We start from the raw sequence: 21,609 nt of genomic DNA, 5'->3' as shown, positions 1-21,609 counted from the left end.
TTGTTTAAAATTTTGCTGAGGGATACACTGTATAATATCACAAAGGGATAAATTGCTACTTCCTGCAGTTTCTTCACCGTAATTCTCCTCAGTTCAGCGGTATCGCTCCTCCCTTTCTTGTTCCTGGTCGGGTCCTTGTGCTCTGTGGCACTTCTGTTCTGTGCTGTACTGTCTCGTTCATAAACACTTTTCTTGCGTATCTTCTCTCTGGTCTGACTACCCTCATTTCTCTACTTGTGTACTAGTGATTTTGAATTAACTCTATATGATCTTTTCATAAATTAAGGATGTTAAACATTATCTATCATTTTTTCAGCTTCTGTTTTTCATCTTTCAGTGATTTCTGTTTATGTTTTAAATCTATTTTTATGTAATCATTTTCTGTTTATTTTAAGATAAGAAAGTTTTACTATGTTCTGATTTTCATTAGAATGCCTCTACTACATGAAATTTTTTTAAATAAATTTTTATTAATGTTAATGGGATGACATTAATAAATCAGGGTACATATATTCAAAGAAAACATGTCTAGGTTATCTTGTCATTAAATTATGTTGCATACCCCTCGCCCAGAGTCAGATTGTCCTCCGTCGTCACCCTTTATCTAGTTCTCTGTGCCCCTCCCCCTAACTCTCTCCCTCCCTCCCTCCCTCCTGTGTCCTCCCTCCCCCCACCCCTGGTACTCACCACACTCTTGTCTATGTCTCTTAGTCTCGTTTTTACTACATGAAATTTTGAGTGGGATGTTGGTTGCTGATATTAGATATTCGTTTTTATGTTCTTAGTTTCTTAAGCAGTTAAAAACCAGAAAAAGGTCAGAAATAGTACTGAATTTTATTTAAATAATTTCTAGGGATTTATTTTAAGCAATTCAGTGTTTTCTCTTTACAGGTAGTTCTTAGGTAATCTTTTCCCATTTCTACACTATTAATTGATCTTTTTAGGCTTCTTCAGCTGAAAGATTTTATTCTTTTCGTCAGGATTCTTTCAGATCTAAAGAATAGGACTACTTAATTAAATGCAGGCGACAAAGAAGGTTTATTGTCTGTTGGTGGAGAGGTCTCATTGGGCTCTAAGAAGTGGTGAACGTCCATCACTGACGATGGGGACAGATCAAGGCAACCTTGGGACAGACTGCTGTCATCTGTCTGTCTTGGCTTTTTTCCTTCTTTTATGTATGTGTACACTGTTCCTTTTCTCAAGCAGCCTTCCCCTGAGTCTGTTTCTTCCTGCCTTTGGGGTACATGTGGCCCCATGGTAACTGCCACTGGGATAAATACTGTGTGACTTTACAGCTGTAGCCATTGCAGTTCACCGGGGCTTTTTATTTGCTCAGATTCTCAAACGGGATAAATTGGGTTAAATGATTTTTATTAGTTGGGCTCTATTAATCACAGGTCTCTAGCAGACTTCTGGATAGACATCATTTGGACAGTTTTACCCTGTTAGTTAAATGAATTATGACTGGGTGGGAGGCAGGGCTGCCTTAGTCATTAGCAAATTTCCTGGAAAGAGGGCTAAATGTAATGGGAGATAGGCAGCAACATTTTATCTAATATGGTAATGCCTTAATCTTTTTCCAGGGGAAAAAAATGTTTCCCTTGATTAGAATACTGCTGTTCTGAAATGCTTGTCCTTGGACTTGTTTGTGCTTGGCCACCTGCTCTTTAGGCCCCACCTAGAGGTTCTGTTTCAATAAATCTAGGTTGAATCTAGATTTTTTAACTGGCTCTCCACATGTCAGATGTAAAGGGCATTGGGGGCTGTAGGAATGCAGTTTCTATGATTTGATCTATATCCTTTATTACCCATTCTCATTTCACATTTTATTTTTTTGAATCTGTTCTCTAATATTTGTATGCCAGTAAAATTATTTCAAGTTTCCCTGCGGAGAAGCTATTATAAGCTATCTGGCACTGCTACTAGACTTATCTCCTCTACCCAATAGAAGTGCAGATCTGTGGATACAATCTACTAACACTAGATGCCCATATGTATGCTCCCTTGTTCCTACTTGCAGTTAAGAGTCTGAGTGGATGGAAGAAGAGGTTTCAGAGGGCAGAACATCTTTAAACCACTGATTTGTGTTTCTAAGCCTGATTGTTCTGGCCTTGTAGCTAGTGGAAATTCTTTCTAGAGGCTGCCTGTAGGTTTATTAACAATATCACTTTGAGTTGAAGAGGTCATTTAGTGGATAGCTAAGCAGAACATTTTGAGTAGAAATCTAAATCTATTTTTAGTGGAAATATTTAAAATTATTTACACATAAAACATAACTCGCCCTGGCCGGTTGGCTCAGCGGTAGAGCGTCGGCCTGGTGTGCGGGGGACCCAGGTTCGATTCCCGGCCAGGACACATAGGAGAAGCGCCCATTTGCTTCTCCACCCCCCCTCCTTCCTCTCTGTCTCTCTCTTCCCCTCCCGCAGCCAAGGCTCCATTGGAGCAAAGATGACCCGGGCGCTGGGGATGGCTCCTTGGCCTCTGCCCCAGGTGCTAGAGTGGGTCTGGTCTCGGCAGAGCGACGCCCCGGAGGGGCAGAGCATCGCCCCCTGGTGGGCAGAGCCTCGCCCTTGGTGGGCGTGCCAGGTGGATCCCGGTCGGTCGGGCGCATGCGGGAGTCTGTCTGACTGTCTCTCCTCATTTCCAGCTTCAGAAAAATACAAAAAAAAAACAAAACAAAAAAAAAACATAACTCAAGTCTAAATGTATTGTTTTGAAATGTATGGCTTAAGCACACACACATGAACACAAACACTAATTTCAATTTTGAAATAGTTTTTTTTCCCCTTAAATGAGAAGTGGGAAGGCAGACAGACAGATTCACACGTGTGGGGATCTACCCAGCAACAACCTGTGGGGTGATGCTCTGCCCATCTGGGGCCATTCCTCTGCATCTGAGCTATTTTAGCGCCTGAGGCAAGGCCATGGAGCCATCCTCAGTGCCCAGGACCAACTTGCTCCTACAGAGCCATGGCTGCAGGAGGGGAAAAGAGAGATCGAGAGAAAGAAGGGGGAGGGCAGAGGGGTGGAGAAGCAAACAGTTGCTTCTCTTGTGCCTGCGACATCCACATGCTGGGCCCATGCTCTACCACTGAGACAACCAGCCAGAGCCTAAAATAGTTTTTTAAAAACTAAATATGTTAATATTAAAGTAAAATTTTGTACTTTTATTGATCAATATCACTCCATTAAATTTAATTTTCTAAATAAAATTAAAAAATAAAAGTAAAATTTTTTTCTTAGAGTTCTTATTGATTTATTTACAATTTTTATTCCATTGCTTAATCCAAATATATTAGATAAGTACCCATGTGTACTATTAAAAAATTAAAAATTTCTAGTCATATTTTGATTTTCATTCTCTGAATGTACAGAGTGATTTTATGTAAACACACGGCAGATCTTCTGTAAAGAAGTGCTGATGTTTGAATCCCTAGCTTGTTAAGTACAGATTAGTCTCCTCTCTGAATTAAACACAAACAGCCCTAACCTTAAAATAGATCGCATGCAATTTATTACTGAAGAAACTTCTAAATGTGTAATTCATTCTTCTCTCTCTTTTGATAGTAATCCTGTGGATTTGAGTAACCCAGCCATTATAAGCTCTACTCCCAAATTTCAGGAGCAGTTCTTGAATGTGAGCGGAATGCCACAAGAATTGAATCAGTATCCCTGCCTTAAACATCTGCCTCAAATATTTTTTCGTGCCATGCGTGGAATCAGCTGTCTGGTGGATGCTTTCTTAGGTGAATTTTGTGTATGTTGGTAGATGTTTGAAGAGCTACATTCAGATAACTCTAGAATCTAGTTTTGGAAACTATTATGAAAGCCCAAAGAAAAAGATGAACAGACTTGATTACAAGTAGCAAACTAGGAAAAATTATTTGCAATAAAATATAATAGCTAGAGAATTTTTGTTGTCTTTATAGAAATAGACCACACAATGTTAAGAAAAAGATAAGGCTTGGTAGATAAATGGACAAAGGATATGAAAAAGATTTACAAAAGAGAACAGTATTTATTCTCACTGGTAATCTAAGAAAATATAGATTCAAATGCTTTCGGTATCATTCTTATTTTTATCATAAGGAGGCAAGTTGTACCTTTTGTGAACTGTTTTTCCATTTTAGAGATATGAAAAGTCATACTTTCTTTTACCTGTTGAAAGGCAATGATATTTAATATGTATCATTTTCTAAAATATTTGTTATATGTACTTGTCAATATTATTACATAGGTGGCCCTGGCCGGTAGCTCAGTTGGTTAGAGCAGGGGTCGGGAACCCTTTTAGCTGAGAGAGCCATAAACGCCATATATTTTAAAATGTAATTCCATGAGAGCCATACAAAGACCCATGTACGTTAGGCATCATCCAATAAAAATTTGGTCTTGTCCCGGAGGACAGTTGTGATTGGCTACAGCCACCCGCAACCATGAACATGAGCAGTAGGAAATGAATGGATTGTAATACATGAGAATGTTTTATATTTTTTAACATTATTATTATTTTTATTAAAGATTTGTCTGCGAGCCAAATGCAGCCATCAAAAGAGCCACATCTGGCTTGTGATCCATAGGTTCCCGACCCCTGGGTTAGAGTGTCATCTCGCTATGCCAAGGCTTTAAGTTTGATCCCTGGTCAGGGCACATATAAGAATCAACCAATGAATGCATAAATAAGTGGAACAACAAATCGATCTCTCTCTCTCTCTCTCTCTCTCTCTCTCTTTCTCTCCCCCTCTCTCCCTTTGTCTCTCTAAAAGTCAATAAATTTTTTAAAAGGTGTGTGTGTATGTGCATATATATATATATAAAACATAGGTAATATACAGGGTGGGCAAAAGTAGGTTTACAATTATAATACAAATGATACAATAATAAAAGTATAAGAACACTTGTGTTTTGCAGACTTTCAACTGTAAACCTACTTTTGCCCACCCCTGTATTAGTTCAATTTAAATTTGATTGCCACATAACAACCAAAAGTACTAATGGTTGAATCAAGACAGTTTATGCACATGTGTTAAGCCCAGGGTTACTATAGCATCTCCATCATTGTCTGGGACCCAAGGCACTTCCATCTTGGGGCACTCCATGGCTTTAAATTTTTTTTCATTGATTTGAGAGAGATGGGGCGGGGGAGAAGCATCAACTCATTCCACTTAGTGCTCCATTTAGTTTTGCACTCATTGGTTGCTTCTCATGTGTGCCAACTGGGGATTGAACCCATGACCTTGGCACATGGGACCAATGCTCTATCCACTGAGCCATGTGGCCAGGTCCTTGATTGGCCTTTTTAAATAGATTCTTTGGAATATTCACTCAATATTACCCACTTCTCTATGGTCAGAACAGACTTCATCTAACTGTAAGGGAGGCTTGAAGATATAGTTGTTTATTCTGGGTAGCCATGTCCAGCTAAAATTTGTGTTCTGTAACTCAGGATGAGAGGGCGCATGGATATTAGGAAGCTACTAGCAGTCTCTGTTGTAGTCAGTACTGAGCATTCACTGGCGTTGCTTAAGGAAGATTTTTTGACCATGTATTTTGAACTATGGAGAATAACTCCTTTTGTCTTCTCTTAAAGGCATTTCTAGACCCCGATCCGACAGTGCCCCTCCCACACCCGTGAATAGATTAAGTATGCCTCAGAGCACTGCTGTCAGTACCACCCCACCACATAACCGGAGGCACCGGGCTGTTACTGTGAATAAGGCTACCATGAAGACAAGCACAGTAAGAGTTTCTGTTGCCATTATTATGCCGTATGACATTGACTTCTTAATCTGCCATCTTTTTTAAAAAGTTCTGCTGTTCTCTAGAACTTTTCATGAGTGTGGGTATATTTTTGTGTCCTTCCCGTAGGTTAGTACTGCTCATGCCTCGAAAGTTCAACACCAAACATCCTCCACTTCTCCTCTGTCAAGTCCAAATCAGACTAGTTTGGAACCCCGGCCACTGCCTGCCCCTCGGAGACCAAAGGTTAACAGCATCTTGAATCTCTTTGGATCATGGTTGTTTGATGCAGCATTTGTTCACTGTAAACTTCATAATGGGATAAACAGAGACAGCAGCATGACTGGTAAATATTCCTCAAGAAATATGTTACCATTTTTTCTTTCCTTTTTCTTTTCTTTTTAACTTTCCTACCTGCAAGATTAATATGTATCTTAAAAAAGTTCTCTTTCTCTGACAAAGCAATGTCTTGTGCTTAACCCCTTCCAGCTGAAGTAGGAGAATTTTGGAAGTTTTGCTACCTGTCCTTTTTATGTTTGTTCTATGTGGTTTGGCTTCTGTCTGGTTTTATTAGACACACTTCAGGTTAGCCATTTTTGTTGTTAAATCAAATTCCTTTCAGTAGGTGACTTGGAAGTTCCCTTTATGTCAGCCAGGATAATAATAATGATACCAAGAATTAAATATTTTGACCAGAAATTTATTCACAAGAAGTGTTTTCTTAGATTCTGACAACCATTCACTCATTAGTACATGTAAATATCAGAAAACCTCTACTTCACAAAAGACCTTGCAGGTGTTAGTCTAGAGAACTTTATTCCAAGGGTACACCTTCCAAAATACCATTTGTTTTGAAACTGATTAAGACTGGTAGGAAATTAATAATTTAATTCAACCCTGATATCTTTATTTAGATTTTATTACAGAAATGAAACACCATCTAAATAAAATCATTTATTTTTATCATACCATTATATTTGGAAGTAATTGCATAGGGTGTGGGCTGGGAGTGTAGGCTAGTACAGAAAGTACTGAATGTTTATGTCATGTCTTATAGAGCTGCCTAATAATAATGGTTATCATTTAATGAGCTGAATTCCTTTGGGCCAGGCACTGTGCTGTCCACCTTCATGAGTGTATTGGTTGTTTGGTAAGAAAGCACTTTTGCAGTGGGGTTGGAAAGAGCTTGAGGTAAAAGGAGGCCAATTGCATTGGTTGATGCATCTCTAGGGAGAACGTTAATTTCAGAGATAAGACTAGTGGCCACCAAGGTCACTGCTTTCTTTCAGAAATGTATTCTTGCCACTATGTACTATCACCTCAGAACTACATAGGTCAGTGTCTGTTAGCATTACATACACACAGTATTTTGGATATTCTTACATATCTTTTACATAATTTAGAAAAGTTGTAACTGTAAAGACATTTTCAGGAATATAATTTGAGATTGCATGGTTGAGTTTAGGGTTTCCTTTATTTTGTTCAAATTCAGACACTTTATATTCTACCATTTCCATTTTTATTTACAAGTTCGAAAATAGTGCTTGCTTATGGATAAGTAAATGTACTTATAACGACTAAATGAAAACTTAAAAACCATATTTGGCTTATATTTTATGTTTGTGTGTTTTATATTTTGAATTTTCTGAGTCATGTTTTTATTTATTAATTTGTATTTTCTAAAATGAGTCAGTCATAATTTTATTTGTATTGCGATGCAATTCTTACAGTGTAACTTCGGGGTATCAAGCTGTTGACATTGAAATCCCTGAATCCAGAAAGGTTGCCTGCTGCCTCTTTGGTGGGCTTGCGTAAAGGGAACTTAAAGATCTTCCTGCTCTGTAGGGGTTTTGTAACAGCTTTTCTCACCCTCTTGTGCCAAAAGATAGAAGTCAGAATCTGGATCATATGTGGGCAAATTCTTACTTTTAACTCTTTACCATTTTCCTTGGTGGGGAAAGGATAGAAACCTCTCTTCCCTGCCTAGTGTTCGGAGATGAGAAAGACTGTTACATTGCCCTGGAGATAGGAGGTGTCCACATAGTTGAATGGGTTAGAGTGCTGCTGGGCACCACTCTTGAAGTCCTGGCAGAGGTGGGAGGTTTGGGAACACTAACACTGTTAGTCTGATTTCTAAGTACTGGCTGTCATCAAGGACTTCTGCCATGCAGTTCACCTCTAACTTAAAAGGTCGGCTTCAATGAACTGGTTAGCTTTAGATTGACTTGACAGTACACTGTGCTTTGTAAAAGTAACATTGAGCTGGGAAGGGTTAATGAACTAAAATTTTAATGCACGTTATAGGCAGTTCAAAACCTCAATTCTTTTGTAGTTACGTAATTTTCTTTGTTCATTTCTTTTGCATGATACAAAAATTATAATTTTGGATCTGAATGCACAATTTCCTGTTTTTGAACTAGCTTGTGGTATCATAAAGCTTTTAATCTAACTTTTAAAAAGCTAAAAAGCTTCTTAACTTATTGTAAAATTTCACCATCTTTAAAGTATTTTATAATTACTGCTCTCCTTTGATTTGTTTCCATTTATTTCTATTATCTTGCAGCATCTTTTATCCAAATTCTTCTTTCTTATAAATCTTGTAAGTAGGAACCAGAAGCTTCTCCTTAATTGCAGTCATGTTTTTATTTTTTTCATAATTCCATTAAAAAATTTGATTGTCATTGTCTCTTGTAGTTTTTGCACTTGGGAAGAAAAATACTTTTCTGTGTTTTGAATGGGGAAGATTGTTGGCAAAAGCAAATTAATCTGCCTGAATCAGTCCCATTATTTCTGTACACTAGTCTGGTCATGTCATGAATTCAAGGATTTTGCACTAACTGTGTTTTGGCTTTTTTTGTTTTTAAAGCTTTAAGCTTATTTTTATACAGATTTAATGTTTGATTTGTATGCATTCTGCATGTAGTGTTTTTTAAATGTATTATTGCTGGATAGCTTATTCAGGACTAAAAATGGCTCATGGGAAGTTGCATAAAGATTTTATACTTGACTCTGCATTCTGTTAAATCTATTATGAAATAATTAAAACATTTCATGTAGAGTGACAAAAAATTTCAGAGTGATTTTCAGTACACTGTGAAATCTTTTGTTAAAAGCAACTTTCAAAGGGCTTCTATCTCAGTGACAACAAATGACCATGATAATTTTTCTTACCAGTCCAACTTTCTGATTTATCAACCTCCAGTTAGCTGCTGTCTGTGGTTGTTAAAATTCATTCTCATTTTGCTTGGTTGGGCGATTCTTTGGTGTGTGTTTTGAAGTTGGGTGGGTGGTGGGAATTCGCTCTCTTCCTCCCTACCCATTTCTCATCCATACCTTCCCTCTCCCTACAGTAGCCAAACTGGCATGGGATTGCCCATTCAACAATAATGTTCATCTGGGGTAATGTGGAAATTGCAGTAGCTATTTTTCTTAATGTTTAAGCATCATTCTCTAGGGGAAGCTAAGCACAGAATAAATAATAAAAAAGCCAAATTCTGTGTATATAAGACTACAGATATATACAATTGTACTTTGTTGATTAAAAATTCAGTTGGAAAATACTTCTTGTAGAATTTGTTAAACTGACAATAATACCACTGTAAATTGTTACCCCTTTTCCAAGAAGATTTCAGAGAGCCCTTAAAAACAATTAAGACATAGTTGCTAAATGAAAGAATTATTGGATTCTATTTAAGTAGCTATTTAATGACATCAACATTTGATCTTTGTGTCCAGGGTCCCATGAGCCTATTTGCATATTGACAAATATAATAAAACCCTCCTTTTCTCTCCCCAGCCATTACAACACAAGCTAGCATGGAGTTTCGGCGGAAAGGGTCACAAATGTCCACAGACACCATGGTTTCCAATCCTATGTTTGATGCAAGTGAATTTCCTGATAACTATGAAGCAGGAAGAGCTGAGGCTTGTGGGACACTGTGTAGGATTTTTTGTAGCAAGAAGACTGGAGAAGAGATTCTGCCAGCTTATTTATCCAGGTCTTAGAATTTTTTTGTTGTTTATGTTTCCATTTATATAGTTTGGGTAGTGAAACTAAACTGTAGCATGGCTTGGTAGGCTGAATTGTTAAGTAAATGTTGGTTTAGAATACCTGCAAACATCTGTAAGTAATTGAAATTTTTGCTTGAATTCTTCCATTTGACTTGCCTTGTTAGATTTGGTAAAGATCCTTAAGACCCTTTTTATTTTAGAATTATTATTTTATTTTGTTTGACTTATAAATTATGGAGAGATTTGGAAGGACTGTACTAATTTTTAAATACGTTTTTAGCACAGTATTAGATACTATAGATGGTCCATAAATGTTAACTGTAAATCCTGCCTCTAATGAGCTTGTTTTCTCAAATGAGCAAAGCCATGTACAAAAGTAACAACGATCCAGTAGTAATAGGAAGCCGAGGGAGACATAGGTACAGTGCTGTGGGCGTCAAAGGAAGAAGCAGCATACCCTAACCCTGGGTTTGGCAAAGAGTTACAGAGGGTTGAATGGTTGTGCTGGACTTACTGAGGATCGGTAGCATATAGTGAGTTGAGTAGGGGTCATCTTATCTGAATTTATGACTTCAGCCAATCTTCATGAATGGCTCTGGCATCTATTCAGTTAGTTGTGCATGCCAGAAACTAGGAGGCATTTTAGACTTCACTCGTCTACGTCTATATCTTTCGTTGGTCAGCCAGCTTCTGCCTTTCTGCTGCTTAACCCCTTTTCTAATCTCTTCACTTTGTTCCCACCAAGACACTTTAGGCCTTTCACTTTTTTCTGAAATTAACTTGTAATGGCTTCCTATTTTTGTTGCCCTTTTCAACTAATCATTCACACAGCTGCTGAAGTATTGTTAGAATCAGCAGGAGCATTCAGATGTCTGTACCTCAGTGGTAGTCAACCTGGTCCCTACTGCCCACTAGTGGGCGTTCCGGCTTTCATGGTGGGCGGTAGCGAAGCAACCAAAGTATAAATATATATAAATAAAAAGATAGATTTAACTATAGTAAGTTGTTTTATAAAGATTTATGCTGCCAAACTTAGCAAAAATCCAACATAAAGTACTTGGTAAGTAATTATTATATGCTTTAACTTGCTGTAACTCTGCCTTATAAATTTTATAAAATAAAGTTACTTTTCTACTTTATAAGTCACCATTACTGTGGAACCAGTGGGCAGTTAGAAAATTTTACTACTAACAGAGATACAAAAGTGGGTTGTAGGTACTAACAGAGATACAAAAGTGGGTTGTAGGTATAAAAAGGTTGACTACCCCTGGTGTACCTAGTAGGTTTTAGGAGAGAGGATTCAGCTGACTCAGAGGGAGCAAAGTACAGAAACGCATAGTTATGAAATAGAATGGTTTGTTTAGGGAACTAATCACAGGTGTCTTAATAGGCTGTATGGTTTTAAGAAACAGAAAACCCTCTCAACATGACTTAAGCAAAAGGGGAATCAGTTATGAGAAACTAGTGCTATTTAATACATCCTAAGATCAGCATATGCAACAGGACCTCATGAAGGGCAGGGGCCAGGGTCTAGAAACTGTTCAAGGACCAGAATGGGTTTTCTTTCTTTCTGGTTTTTCTGTCTTCATGGTCTTCCAGAACTGGTTCATTGTTCTTTGCAGATTATTTTCTTATATTAGAGTGTTCTTCTAAGTTCTCGTTTTTTAAAAATTTGATTGATTTTAGAGAGAGAGAGAGAGAGAGAGGGAGAGAGAGAGAGAGAGAGAGAGAGAGAAGTATTCATTTGTTGTTCCACTTAGTTGTACATTCATTGGTTGCCTCCTGTATGTGCCCTGACAGGGGAGCGAACCTGCAACCTTGGTATTTCTGGATGATGCTCTAATCAACTGAGCTAACTTGCCAGGGCTTTAGATTCTCAGTTTTCATGGCCTTGATCTAGGTGACCAGCAGGGCCAATTAGCATCTCTGAATTCTACCTTCAGAATCCTGCGCAAGAGAATCTGATTAATCAGGTATTTACCTCTGGTCTAGTCATCTGTGGCTGTGAGGGTAGGTCACTTGGAATGCTGGCATACCCATGAGTGTGTGGGTATAGGTCTCAGGAGGGAGAATATTGAATGGGGAGATACCACAAATGGTAAGGAAGACAGCTAAGACCATGAGCTGATTGGTCCATGAGACTGGATGGGTGGTAGCATAACCAGCCAAAAAAACAACTTTGTGAGGGGTCCAACGATGAGCTTAGTTTTGAACCTTTTTAACTTGAGGTGCTTTTGGGTATTTGTCAACAAATATACCAGATACTGTGCACAGGGAGTACTGCAGTACATCAGTAGACCTGCCTTGCCATCAGGTATGTGATATGCTTCTGGCTAATCAATGTTGTGCTCAGGTGAGAGGTATGGGGTAGAGCAGGGGTCCCTAAACTTTTTACACAGGGGGCCAGTTCACTGTCCCTCAGACCGTTGGAGGGCTGGACTAAAAAAAGGCTGTGAACAAATCCCTATGCACACTGCACACATCTTATTTTAAAGTAAAAAAACAAAATGGGAACAAACACAATATTTAAAATAAAGAAAAAGTAAATTTAAATCACCAAACAGACCAGTTTTTCAATGGGAATTATGCTCCTCTCACTGACCACCAATGAAAGAGGTGCCCCTTCCAGAAGTGCGGTGGGGCCGGATAAATGGCCTCAGGGGGCCGCATGCGGCCGTAGTTTGGGGACCCCTGGGGTAGAGACTAATTTGATTATATTCTGTGGCTTAAGTAGTGTGTAACACCAGGTTAGTGGAAAGTACAGCTTAGAGAACTGAGGTTGGCAGCCTGAGGAACACCAATAGTAGAAGGCAGGTGGAATGAGAGGAAGAGCCATATAGAAGTCAGAAGAATAAGGAGAGAAGAAGGGAGTAATGAGAGGTTTGCATGATTTAAAAAGACAGGGTAAATTAAGACTTAGAGTTGTCTTCTGGATTTAGCAATTAAGAGGCCTTTGTTTATTTGCTAACATGGTTTTAGTTTAGTTCTAGGGGAACGGATGGGTCAAAATGTGTTGAGCAATGACCAGGAGGTAGGGAAGTTATTTCAGAAGATTTTGCAAAGCAAAACATGCCTAATAGAAGTAGAAGACTATACCAGTGTAGTTGCTCTTGAATGATGGAAGGTTGAGTGCTTAGTTGATTGTGGGTTAGAGGAGCAGGTTAAAAGTAAGGTGCACACAGTGTAAGGTATACTTTAGATATATTCCTATAAGGAGTCTTATGCAGAGTGACCTTCATATCATGAATGCAGCATCAAGTGAGGTTTCTTTTTTTCATTGTCTCCCCAAAAATTATGGGTCATAGGGAAAAAGACAAAACTTTTCTTTTCAGGATTTGTGCAATGCTGCAAAATGTTACTGATGCAGAACTCCATCCGGTCATTCCCAGTTTATTGATAATTACTGCAGCCATTTGTTTAGTTTGGTTGTTTCATTTGTAGGCATCTGTAAATTTGAGTTGCAAGGCTTTAACACTTCAAGAAGGTGTAATAGAAGTGAATATTTTATTTTCATTAGGAAAGATAATTCGGTTCTTAGTGTATTTAGTTCTGAATTGTGCTAACTTCAGTAATGCCTTTTAAAGGTCAAATAGTGAAGAATGGGAATAGACTTTCAGATGACTATGTAGAAAATATTAATAATTATGGAAACAACTGACCAAGCAGTTTGTTTAAAATTTTTTTCTTGCTTTCCTAGATTTTACATGCTTTTAATTCAAGGTTTGCAGATAAATGATTATGTGTGCCATCCTGTCTTGGCCAGCGTTATTCTAAACTCCCCTCCTTTGTTCTGCTGTGACTTGAAAGGGATTGATGTTGTGGTTCCTTACTTTATTTCAGCTCTTGAAACCATTTTGCCTGACAGGTAAGCTGTCATTTTATATTAGTATATCATTTGTTGGTTTTGGCCTGTTGTTTTGGTGGTTCCTCCCCAGTTCCCTAATTTATCCTGTCCAGTTGTCTTCACAGTCCAAGGGGACTCAGGTCTCATTAAATGAGTAGAATATCCAGACTCACCTTATCCTGGAGCTCCCTCAGTTCTGATTTGTCCACGGGTGTGTTGAATCATTTTTTGGCCTGGTTTGGAGGGGTAAGAGCAACTCCAACCTGGAAATCCTAATTTTGTAGAGTAGGCCTTATATTTAAAATCAATTAATCAATCAGATTCTAGTTTAAGTCCATAATAGCAGTTTAACACACACACACACACACACACACACACACACACACACACACACCCTCTCTCTCTCTCACTGCAGAATATAAACTCAGGGGAAAATAGTGCATTCTTTATGAAACCAAACCCAGTGCTTTTATTGTGAAAAATTGGCATCATGTATATTTGGCAATAGCTAAAAATATACTTTAGTTTGGAAATACTAATAGCTATTTTTTTTGGCAGAGAACTCTCCAAATTCAAAAGCTATGTAAATCCAACAGAATTGAGAAGATCTTCCATTAATATCCTACTTTCTTTGTTACCCCTCCCTCATCACTTCGGCACAGTCAAATCTGAGGTAATGTTTTGTTAAAGTTTTTTATGGTCTCTGTTCTGTTTTGTGTGCTAATTCGAGTCAAATTGTTTTCTAAAAATGGAACAGATGCTTTCAAAAACATGTTTTAAAGTATATATTTCAAGTGAATCAACACAATTGATTTTTTGTGGACATTTCTTCGGTCAGTCGGACAGCATGCCTGCCCTACTGTTTCAAGCAGTGATAGGCAAGTGACACCTGATATTGTCTGTTCTTGAGTTAGTGACAGACTGTACAGTAGCTGATATTAGCCAGATAGAAAGCCTTGCTTGTCCAACTGATCTGCTCTTCCCCACTGTGTCAGTCCCTACAGGGGCATCATGTACCCCAGCAATCAGCATGACATATTATTTGTTTCTTTCATAGGTGGTTCTGGAAGGAAAGTTTAGTAATGATGACAGCTCTTCTTATGATAAACCAATAACTTTCTTGTCCCTGAAGTTGAGACTTGTGAATATACTAATAGGTGCCTTGCAAACGGAAACGGACCCCAACAACACTCAAATGATACTAGGTTTGTGTTCATATAAATCTATATTTTGTGAGTGAAAACTGGTATTTCTGCCCGCAGGCATGCTGGGCAGCAGGGGTCAGTGCTGAGAGCTCAAGTCTGATATAGCTCTACTTACTCTGAGTCAGAAGCAGACTTTGTTTGCTTTAATATGTGACAAAATTCAGACGGGTGAAGTGAGGTGAGGAAAGCATTTTAATTGTCTCACTAGGCCATTTTTGCTTAGTTTGATTTGTGTTCTTTGTTTTTCTGTTTTTGCCCTTCCTCTTTTCTTTTCTCTCTACTCTCTTTTCTTCCTCACCCCTTTCTTTTCTCTCCTTTCTTCCCCTCTTCTGCCTCTTCCTCTTGCCCATTCCTTACATATGAAAATATTTTGAGGTGGGTGTAATTCTGGAAGCCGAGTCAGATTTCTGCCAAAGAGGAGATTGAAGGGTAGCTTTTGCTGTGCTTCCTCCCTTTTCCTATTGTTTTCTACCAGTATGGATGGTCTCCTATCCATACTGATTCTTTCCCTTAAACAGTCATGTAGCCACTGCCATGTTTTAAGCCATCGTTAGCTCTCAACTTAAGTACCGCAACTATCTCTTACTGTACTTGCTGGCATTCATCTAAACGAGGCGAGAGCATGGCCCTAGGTGCAAGTGCTGATGGGAGGACTGGAATACTGCAGGAACAACCAGGGAAGCCTTTATCCTTGGATAGTCTCATCGCAGAGATTGGGATACCCTCACAAAGAGCAGGAGGCAGTGCTGGTCACGTGTCATGTTGAATGTGTGTAGTGTTGAGAGAGAAGAAACCAAAAGAGTAAGGAAGACTTCATAGATAGAAGTAGAAGTGAAACTGGATCCTGTAGGGCAGGATTTGAAGAGGCGGAAATGAGCTTAGAATGTCACTGTAGGTAGGAAACGATGGGTGAAGAAGTGATGGCAATATTTGTGGGAGTGGGTGCTCAGGAAGGATAAAGTGTTATGCAGTGAAAAGGTGGAGTAAATAGGAAGGAGTGGAAGGAATAGAGGTTAACTCTTGATATGAGAGAGCCTTCAAGTTTTACTATTTTAAGTTCTTCAAATAACATCACTTGAAATCAGATACTTTCTACAGTTGATAAAGTATTTAGTTTTGCCTTACCTTTGTTCTGAAGTGCTCCCTTATACATTCCAAGGAAGAATCCATTGGCACTCTTGACACAGATTGGCAGATCTGTGTCTGTCCTGTCTTTATTCTCTGTGGACAGGAGTACCCTCCCACTGGGCTGAGGAGCAGTGTGCTAGGCTCAATGGTTTATTTCTGTCCTAGCCTTTCTGGGGCTGTGAGTTCCTTGATAATAAATACATTCTATTCTAAAGGCATCTGGCCTTCAGAATATGCAGCCATGAGCAAGCCCTGGAATTGAGGTATTAATACTTGGTCTTTTATAACAATTAAAAAATATCTGATAGTGGTAATGTTTTTATGTAAAGTGAAGTTTGACCTTCAGATTTATTTTAGAAAAATGTGGTTTTAAAACTTTTGGGACAGGTCAGAATTAGGATATTTTTAAAGGGTATCTTTTCTGACAAGTCAACAGATTTGTTGGTAATTTTATGGAAATTTCAGGAACACTCAGCTAAAATCATATCTCTGTTGTTAATTGAGTTATTTTAGGCATTTTAGTATTCTTGTCATGTATTTAAATAAAATGTATTTTTCTATTGCTATTGCAGGGGCAATGTTAAATATTGTTCAAGATTCAGCACTTTTAGAAGCCATTGGTTGCCAAATGGAGATGGTAAGAATATATCTCATGTAATCTGTCAGGGAATATCAGCTTCTGATTTTATGTACATTTCATTTCAAAATATCTGTCTTCATGATTTTTAAGGGCATTTTTTTTTAAGTTCAGCTATTGACGCAGAAGTAGTCTATTTTAAAATATCAGATGTTTTAAGGCTTCTGACTTTTCAGTGCCTCTTCAACTCTTAATCAGGTTCCTGAGAGAGATTGCAAGAGAGAAATTCCAACCAAACACAGTCTTTATTTCTGGACAGTATCTACTTAAACTTCTTACTTTTGCTGTGCTGGTGAACTGGCTGGAATAATCTAGAACAGGCCCCCTACTCCATAATTTTCTCCATCCCTAGTAGATCTAGTGCTGGCTCTTAGTAAGCATCTAGTTTACTCTTTTTCATCTCATTAGCTATGCCTAGGCCCTCTGGATCACAGTGTGAAGGTCTCCCAAAGCACCAGTGCTTCTAAATCAAAAAGCTGCCTGGAGACTCCCAGTACCCCTGCTTCTGTCTCCAGGATAAGTGGTCCCTATACTAGAGTTGAGGCAAGAGAGTAGATAAATTAATGGAGTACACTGGAGTGGGGATGTAGGATGGGTGATCAAATTATTGTTAAGAAGATTATTTTCATGTCCCAGTAGGTGGTTAATAATAATCAACTGACCTGGATATAATGAATTGTGTTTAGATGAGAAAACATGAGGGAAATCTTTACAGATACCTTTGTTAGCTCCTATATATATAGGAGTTAATCTTTATACTAACTATAGTATTTTCTTGTTTTATGATATAACTGCATTTGAGAGATACTGTTTATGTGTGTGTGTGTGTGTGTGTGTGTGTGTGTGTGTGTTTTAAGATTGTATTCCTGTTCTGAAGTTTTGCTTGGGAGGCACTAGGGTATTTCTTGAAGGACACAGAGTCGTTAGGCAGTGGAGATGGAAAAGGTCCTGGTCTGGCTCTTTGTAAACAGCAGCAAAGAAGACCCCAGAATGGGCACCTATAATCATCAGACCCTTGACAACCCTTCAGTAGATCCTGTCTGTGCAAAAACACCACAGCAGTTTTAATCCCATGTTAATTTATCTGTGTGTCAGTTTGTGCTGTTTAGTGGGCATGTTCATTTCATCAACATGGCTTTTAATGATTTATACCAGTAAACTATGGATGTAGCCTTCAAATATTTGATTCATTTTTATTTGACTAGAGTGGTGGAGAAAATAACCTGAAGAGTCATAGTCGCACTAATAGTGGTATTAGTTCAGCAAGTGGTGGAAGCACAGAACCCACGACTCCCGATAGTGAAAGACCCGCTCAGGCTTTACTAAGAGATTATGGTAAGCCATGTTTGTGTTTTTGAAATCCACAATTGTTTATAGAATAACAGTTAATGCCTAGATATACCAAACAAATAAGGAAAACATTTTTTGACATAGTTTTAATGTTCATGATTTTTTTAGGTATTTGAAGTATAATAATGGGCTGTTAGTATAAAAAGATTAAGATGAAAATCTTGTAAATGTAAGCCTAACTTTTAGTAGTTAGAATCTAGGTAATTTTAGATTTCATAAATGATTAGAATGGGTGGTCAGGAGACATTTCTGGATTCTGTACCTGGGGCTTGTAATCCAGAGTCAAAGAGGATGTGGGCCGTGCCTCCCAGTCTGATGGCAGGGTCGGCAGGACACCAGTCATTGCATTGCAGTGTGGTGAGGGGGGTGGTGGGGAAGGCATGAGATGAGAACCAGAGGAGAATCTCTGTTTTGTGCTTAAAACCTATATACCTTACTCTGTCTGGTTAGATTTCTCAGTCATAGGGTTGAAGTAGGAGTAAGGAAGCATTTGCCAGAACACCCTATTCAGTGATGTTCTTCACCTTGGCTATTATGCTTCTGTGAGTTTCTGGGTGCCTTTGTGTTTTTATACACAAATAATAGTGTATTGAATCTGTGAGTGTTAATCCAACTAGATTGAAATTTAGTTTCTTAGACGTGAGTTTAAACTTTTAATCATAAGTATCCTTGAGCATGTCAGATATATACAGTCATTAGGTGGATAGTAAACACATTTAAATACTACATTTATAAAGAAGTTATTTAAATTGTTGTCTTACTCATTATGTTCATGGGTTTAAAGTCTACTATAGGTGAAAATTTGTTTACTTTTTATGCTTTCAAAAACTCTTTAAACTAAAAAACTTTCGCAGTATTGTGTGTGTTCTAATATAAGTGTTTGAAGTGATTATTGTTTGTTGCAGCATTTTGAACTGGTGTTAGTGAGGTCTGCTTGTAATGTCGTAAAATATTTTTTACTAAGAAATCCAGATTTGTGTTAGTGTTGCATGAATGTCTCTCTTTAATGATCATTCCTTTTTCTGTTGTCACTGCCCTCTTTCTGATAGGATCGACAGGTATAATGTCCCTAAAGCTTCCTTTATAAATTTAATTTATTCTTATTTATTATTAGCTAAGTAGTCATTACTTTTAAATATAGAACCGGAGGCCAAATAAAATCACAATGACTTGGTTATTTAATTTTTTTTAGAAGAACTAAATTAGTCTTGGAGAATTAAATGTTAAAGTGTTTTCTAAAAAGCAATGCATGTGACCTTTGATGGTTTAACCTCTGAAAACAATTTCAGCAGATGCTTTAGGATCATACCCAGCATCTGATGAGATTCTAAGATTTGAATTCTTTCCTCCATATAAAATTCTGAGGAAATAATTAGTCTTTTGGGGGGTTTTTGTTTTGTTTTGTTTTGTTTTTTTAAATATAACTTTCTATGAGTTAATTTAGAAATTTAAAACTTTTACATTATTATAAGAATGATACTGAAATGGCCAAATCCCAGTGGATGTCCATGTGAGCTGGGAGCTAGAAGCTGCTCTGGTCCAGTGTGTGTGCCCCACGCACTGCTATTCAGTCAGGCTGATGCTCAGGCCAGTGGGCGGGGAGCAGAGCAGTGTCGTGGGTGCTGTCGTGCTCACTGTGGCTGCTGTGGTCTGTGCCTGGTGCAATGCTGTGCTTCTCGTTACTAACGCTTAGTTGTTTTCCCTCCCTGTGGGATGTGGCATTGGGGTTATATCCTAGCTCTTAATACAGATTCAGCTGCTGGGCTACTGATTCGCAGCATTCATCTCGTCACCCAAAGACTCAACTCCCAGTGGCGGCAAGACATGAGCATATCGCTGGCCGCTCTCGAGCTCCTCTCTGGCCTGGCAAAGGTGAGAAGGGCAGACTATGGTTTCGCCCAGCAGCCTTGGCCCAGGGTTCCATTTTCCTTAGCTCCTGGCCCCTTGGTGTGGGTATCGCGGTGGTGGTTTATACTGAAACATAGTTTATTTTCAGAGTGTGCAGAAGTGAGTTTCTAAGTGAGATAATACAAAATGAACTTCACTTTTTTGACTTTGTATTTTTTTAATAGTATTTTAAACTTTTTGGCATGGTACTTTGTGCCATTACAGGATTATCTAATTTTAAGAAACAACCACAAATTTGGTAAAGGAAGTATAATTTTCCTGAAATAGCCATTTGGGACTTTCTGACTTTTCCATCTTCCAATATCAGAGATAGGTGGAAATTGGCTATTCTTTTAAATTATTTTCACAGCTATTATTCAGTTTTGTGGAACCTTAAAACTGGGTGACCATTTATTTGCACTTCCTTACGTATTTTATTTTTTTTATTGAGGTGAAATTTACATAATATCTAATCATTTTAGACTGAACAATTAATTCAGTGGCTATTAGTTCATTTACATTGTTGTGCAACTACCATCTCTATCTAGTTCCAAAAAATTTTTATCACCCCAAAAAGAAATTCCATACCCATTAAGCAGCTTCTTTCTGATCTCCCCTCCCTGCATCCCTGACGACCACCAGTCCATGCTATCTCTGTGGATTTACCTGTTCTGGATACTTCATATAAATTAGATCATACCATATGTGACTTTCAGTGCCTGGCTTCTTTCACCTAACATTTATTTTATAGAATATGCCAGAATTTCATTTTCTTTATGACTAAATGGGGGACCAAGGAGTGAGAGGAAGGGTTACAGGCTGCATGAGGTGACTTGGGGGTGATGGATATGTCTACCATTTTGATTGTGGTGATAGTTCACAGGTGTATACTTACGTCAAATTTATTAAGTTGTACACTTTAAATATGTGTACTTTACTGTATGTTGATTATACCTCTGAGCAGCTGCACAGGACTTTGTAGCCCTGAGCATCACTGTGAGGGTGGGTGAGGGGCTTACAAAGGGTGCACATGTTCTACTGCTAGCTATTTTTATCTCTGGCAGTGATGAGTAGGTGCATCCCAAGAGTTTAGGTTTTAGGGCATGAAAAGGTATGCTAAAATGAAATACTATTCTAGGGTTAGAAAAATGCCCTCTGATATTCTGATTTGCCATATAAATAAATATTTTCCAAGTAATGTTTCCTGTGGTGTGTCACATTCTCAGAAAGACCGAGCCTCAGTGCAGATGCTTTGAAATTGGTGTAATGGTTCCTGGCTGACTGTGTTCCCCATACGAATGTGCTCAGGTGAAGGTGCTGGTGGACTCCGGAGACCAGAAGCGAGCCATCAGTTCCGTGTGCAGCTACATTGTGTACCAGTGCAGCCGGCCAGCTCCTCTGCACTCCCGGGATCTGCACTCCATGATCGTGGCAGCTTTTCAGTGTCTCTGTGTCTGGTTGACAGAACACCCTGACATGCTGGATGAAAAGGTTAGTTTACTGGGTCTAAAAACAGTAGGAACTAAATGTATGTTGGGAAAATGTCTTTTAAAAGAGAATATCTAAGTTTAAATACTATATACTGTAGCATATTTTAAACTGAATCTACTTGTTATATTTCAACAGAACATATGTCCTTTAGAGCACAACTCAAAAACTGTCATTCTTTGGGTTGCAAATTAACACATTGAGAAGTTCTGTTGAAAGATGGGATTTGACTAATTTATCTGAGTTATCAGGAATGTCCTCTTTCTTGAAAGTATGATAGCCTTGAGATGGCCAGAAGGCACTTTGGTAACCCATTGCCAAAC

General features: G+C 38.4%; 1 protein-coding gene across 4 annotated transcripts in view; it reads left to right on the top strand.

The window, feature by feature from the left end:
• RALGAPB (Ral GTPase activating protein non-catalytic subunit beta) overlaps positions 1-21,609 on the top strand; it is a 71,299-nt gene that overhangs the window by 21,581 nt on the left and 28,109 nt on the right. For 2 of the 4 annotated variants that reach the window (XM_066237487.1, XM_066237488.1), the window contains exons 7-17: positions 3,568-3,746; positions 5,588-5,736; positions 5,866-6,082; positions 9,533-9,734; positions 13,445-13,612; positions 14,150-14,264; positions 14,649-14,796; positions 16,497-16,561; positions 17,767-17,905; positions 19,650-19,783; positions 21,107-21,289. In XM_066237487.1, coding sequence (XP_066093584.1) covers positions 3,568-3,746; positions 5,588-5,736; positions 5,866-6,082; positions 9,533-9,734; positions 13,445-13,612; positions 14,150-14,264; positions 14,649-14,796; positions 16,497-16,561; positions 17,767-17,905; positions 19,650-19,783; positions 21,107-21,289 — 1,699 coding nt within the window. The remainder of the gene's footprint in view (positions 1-3,567; positions 3,747-5,587; positions 5,737-5,865; positions 6,083-9,532; positions 9,735-13,444; positions 13,613-14,149; positions 14,265-14,648; positions 14,797-16,496; positions 16,562-17,766; positions 17,906-19,649; positions 19,784-21,106; positions 21,290-21,609) is intronic. The other 2 variants (XM_066237490.1, XM_066237489.1) reach the window with 2 other exon arrangements.

The sequence above is a fragment of the Saccopteryx bilineata genome, chromosome 6, assembly GCF_036850765.1.
Source record: "Saccopteryx bilineata isolate mSacBil1 chromosome 6, mSacBil1_pri_phased_curated, whole genome shotgun sequence".
In the NCBI taxonomy this organism is placed as follows: domain Eukaryota; kingdom Metazoa; phylum Chordata; class Mammalia; order Chiroptera; family Emballonuridae; genus Saccopteryx; species Saccopteryx bilineata.
Note: the sequence above shows the minus strand (reverse complement) of the source record. Positions and strands in the feature narration are given on the sequence as shown.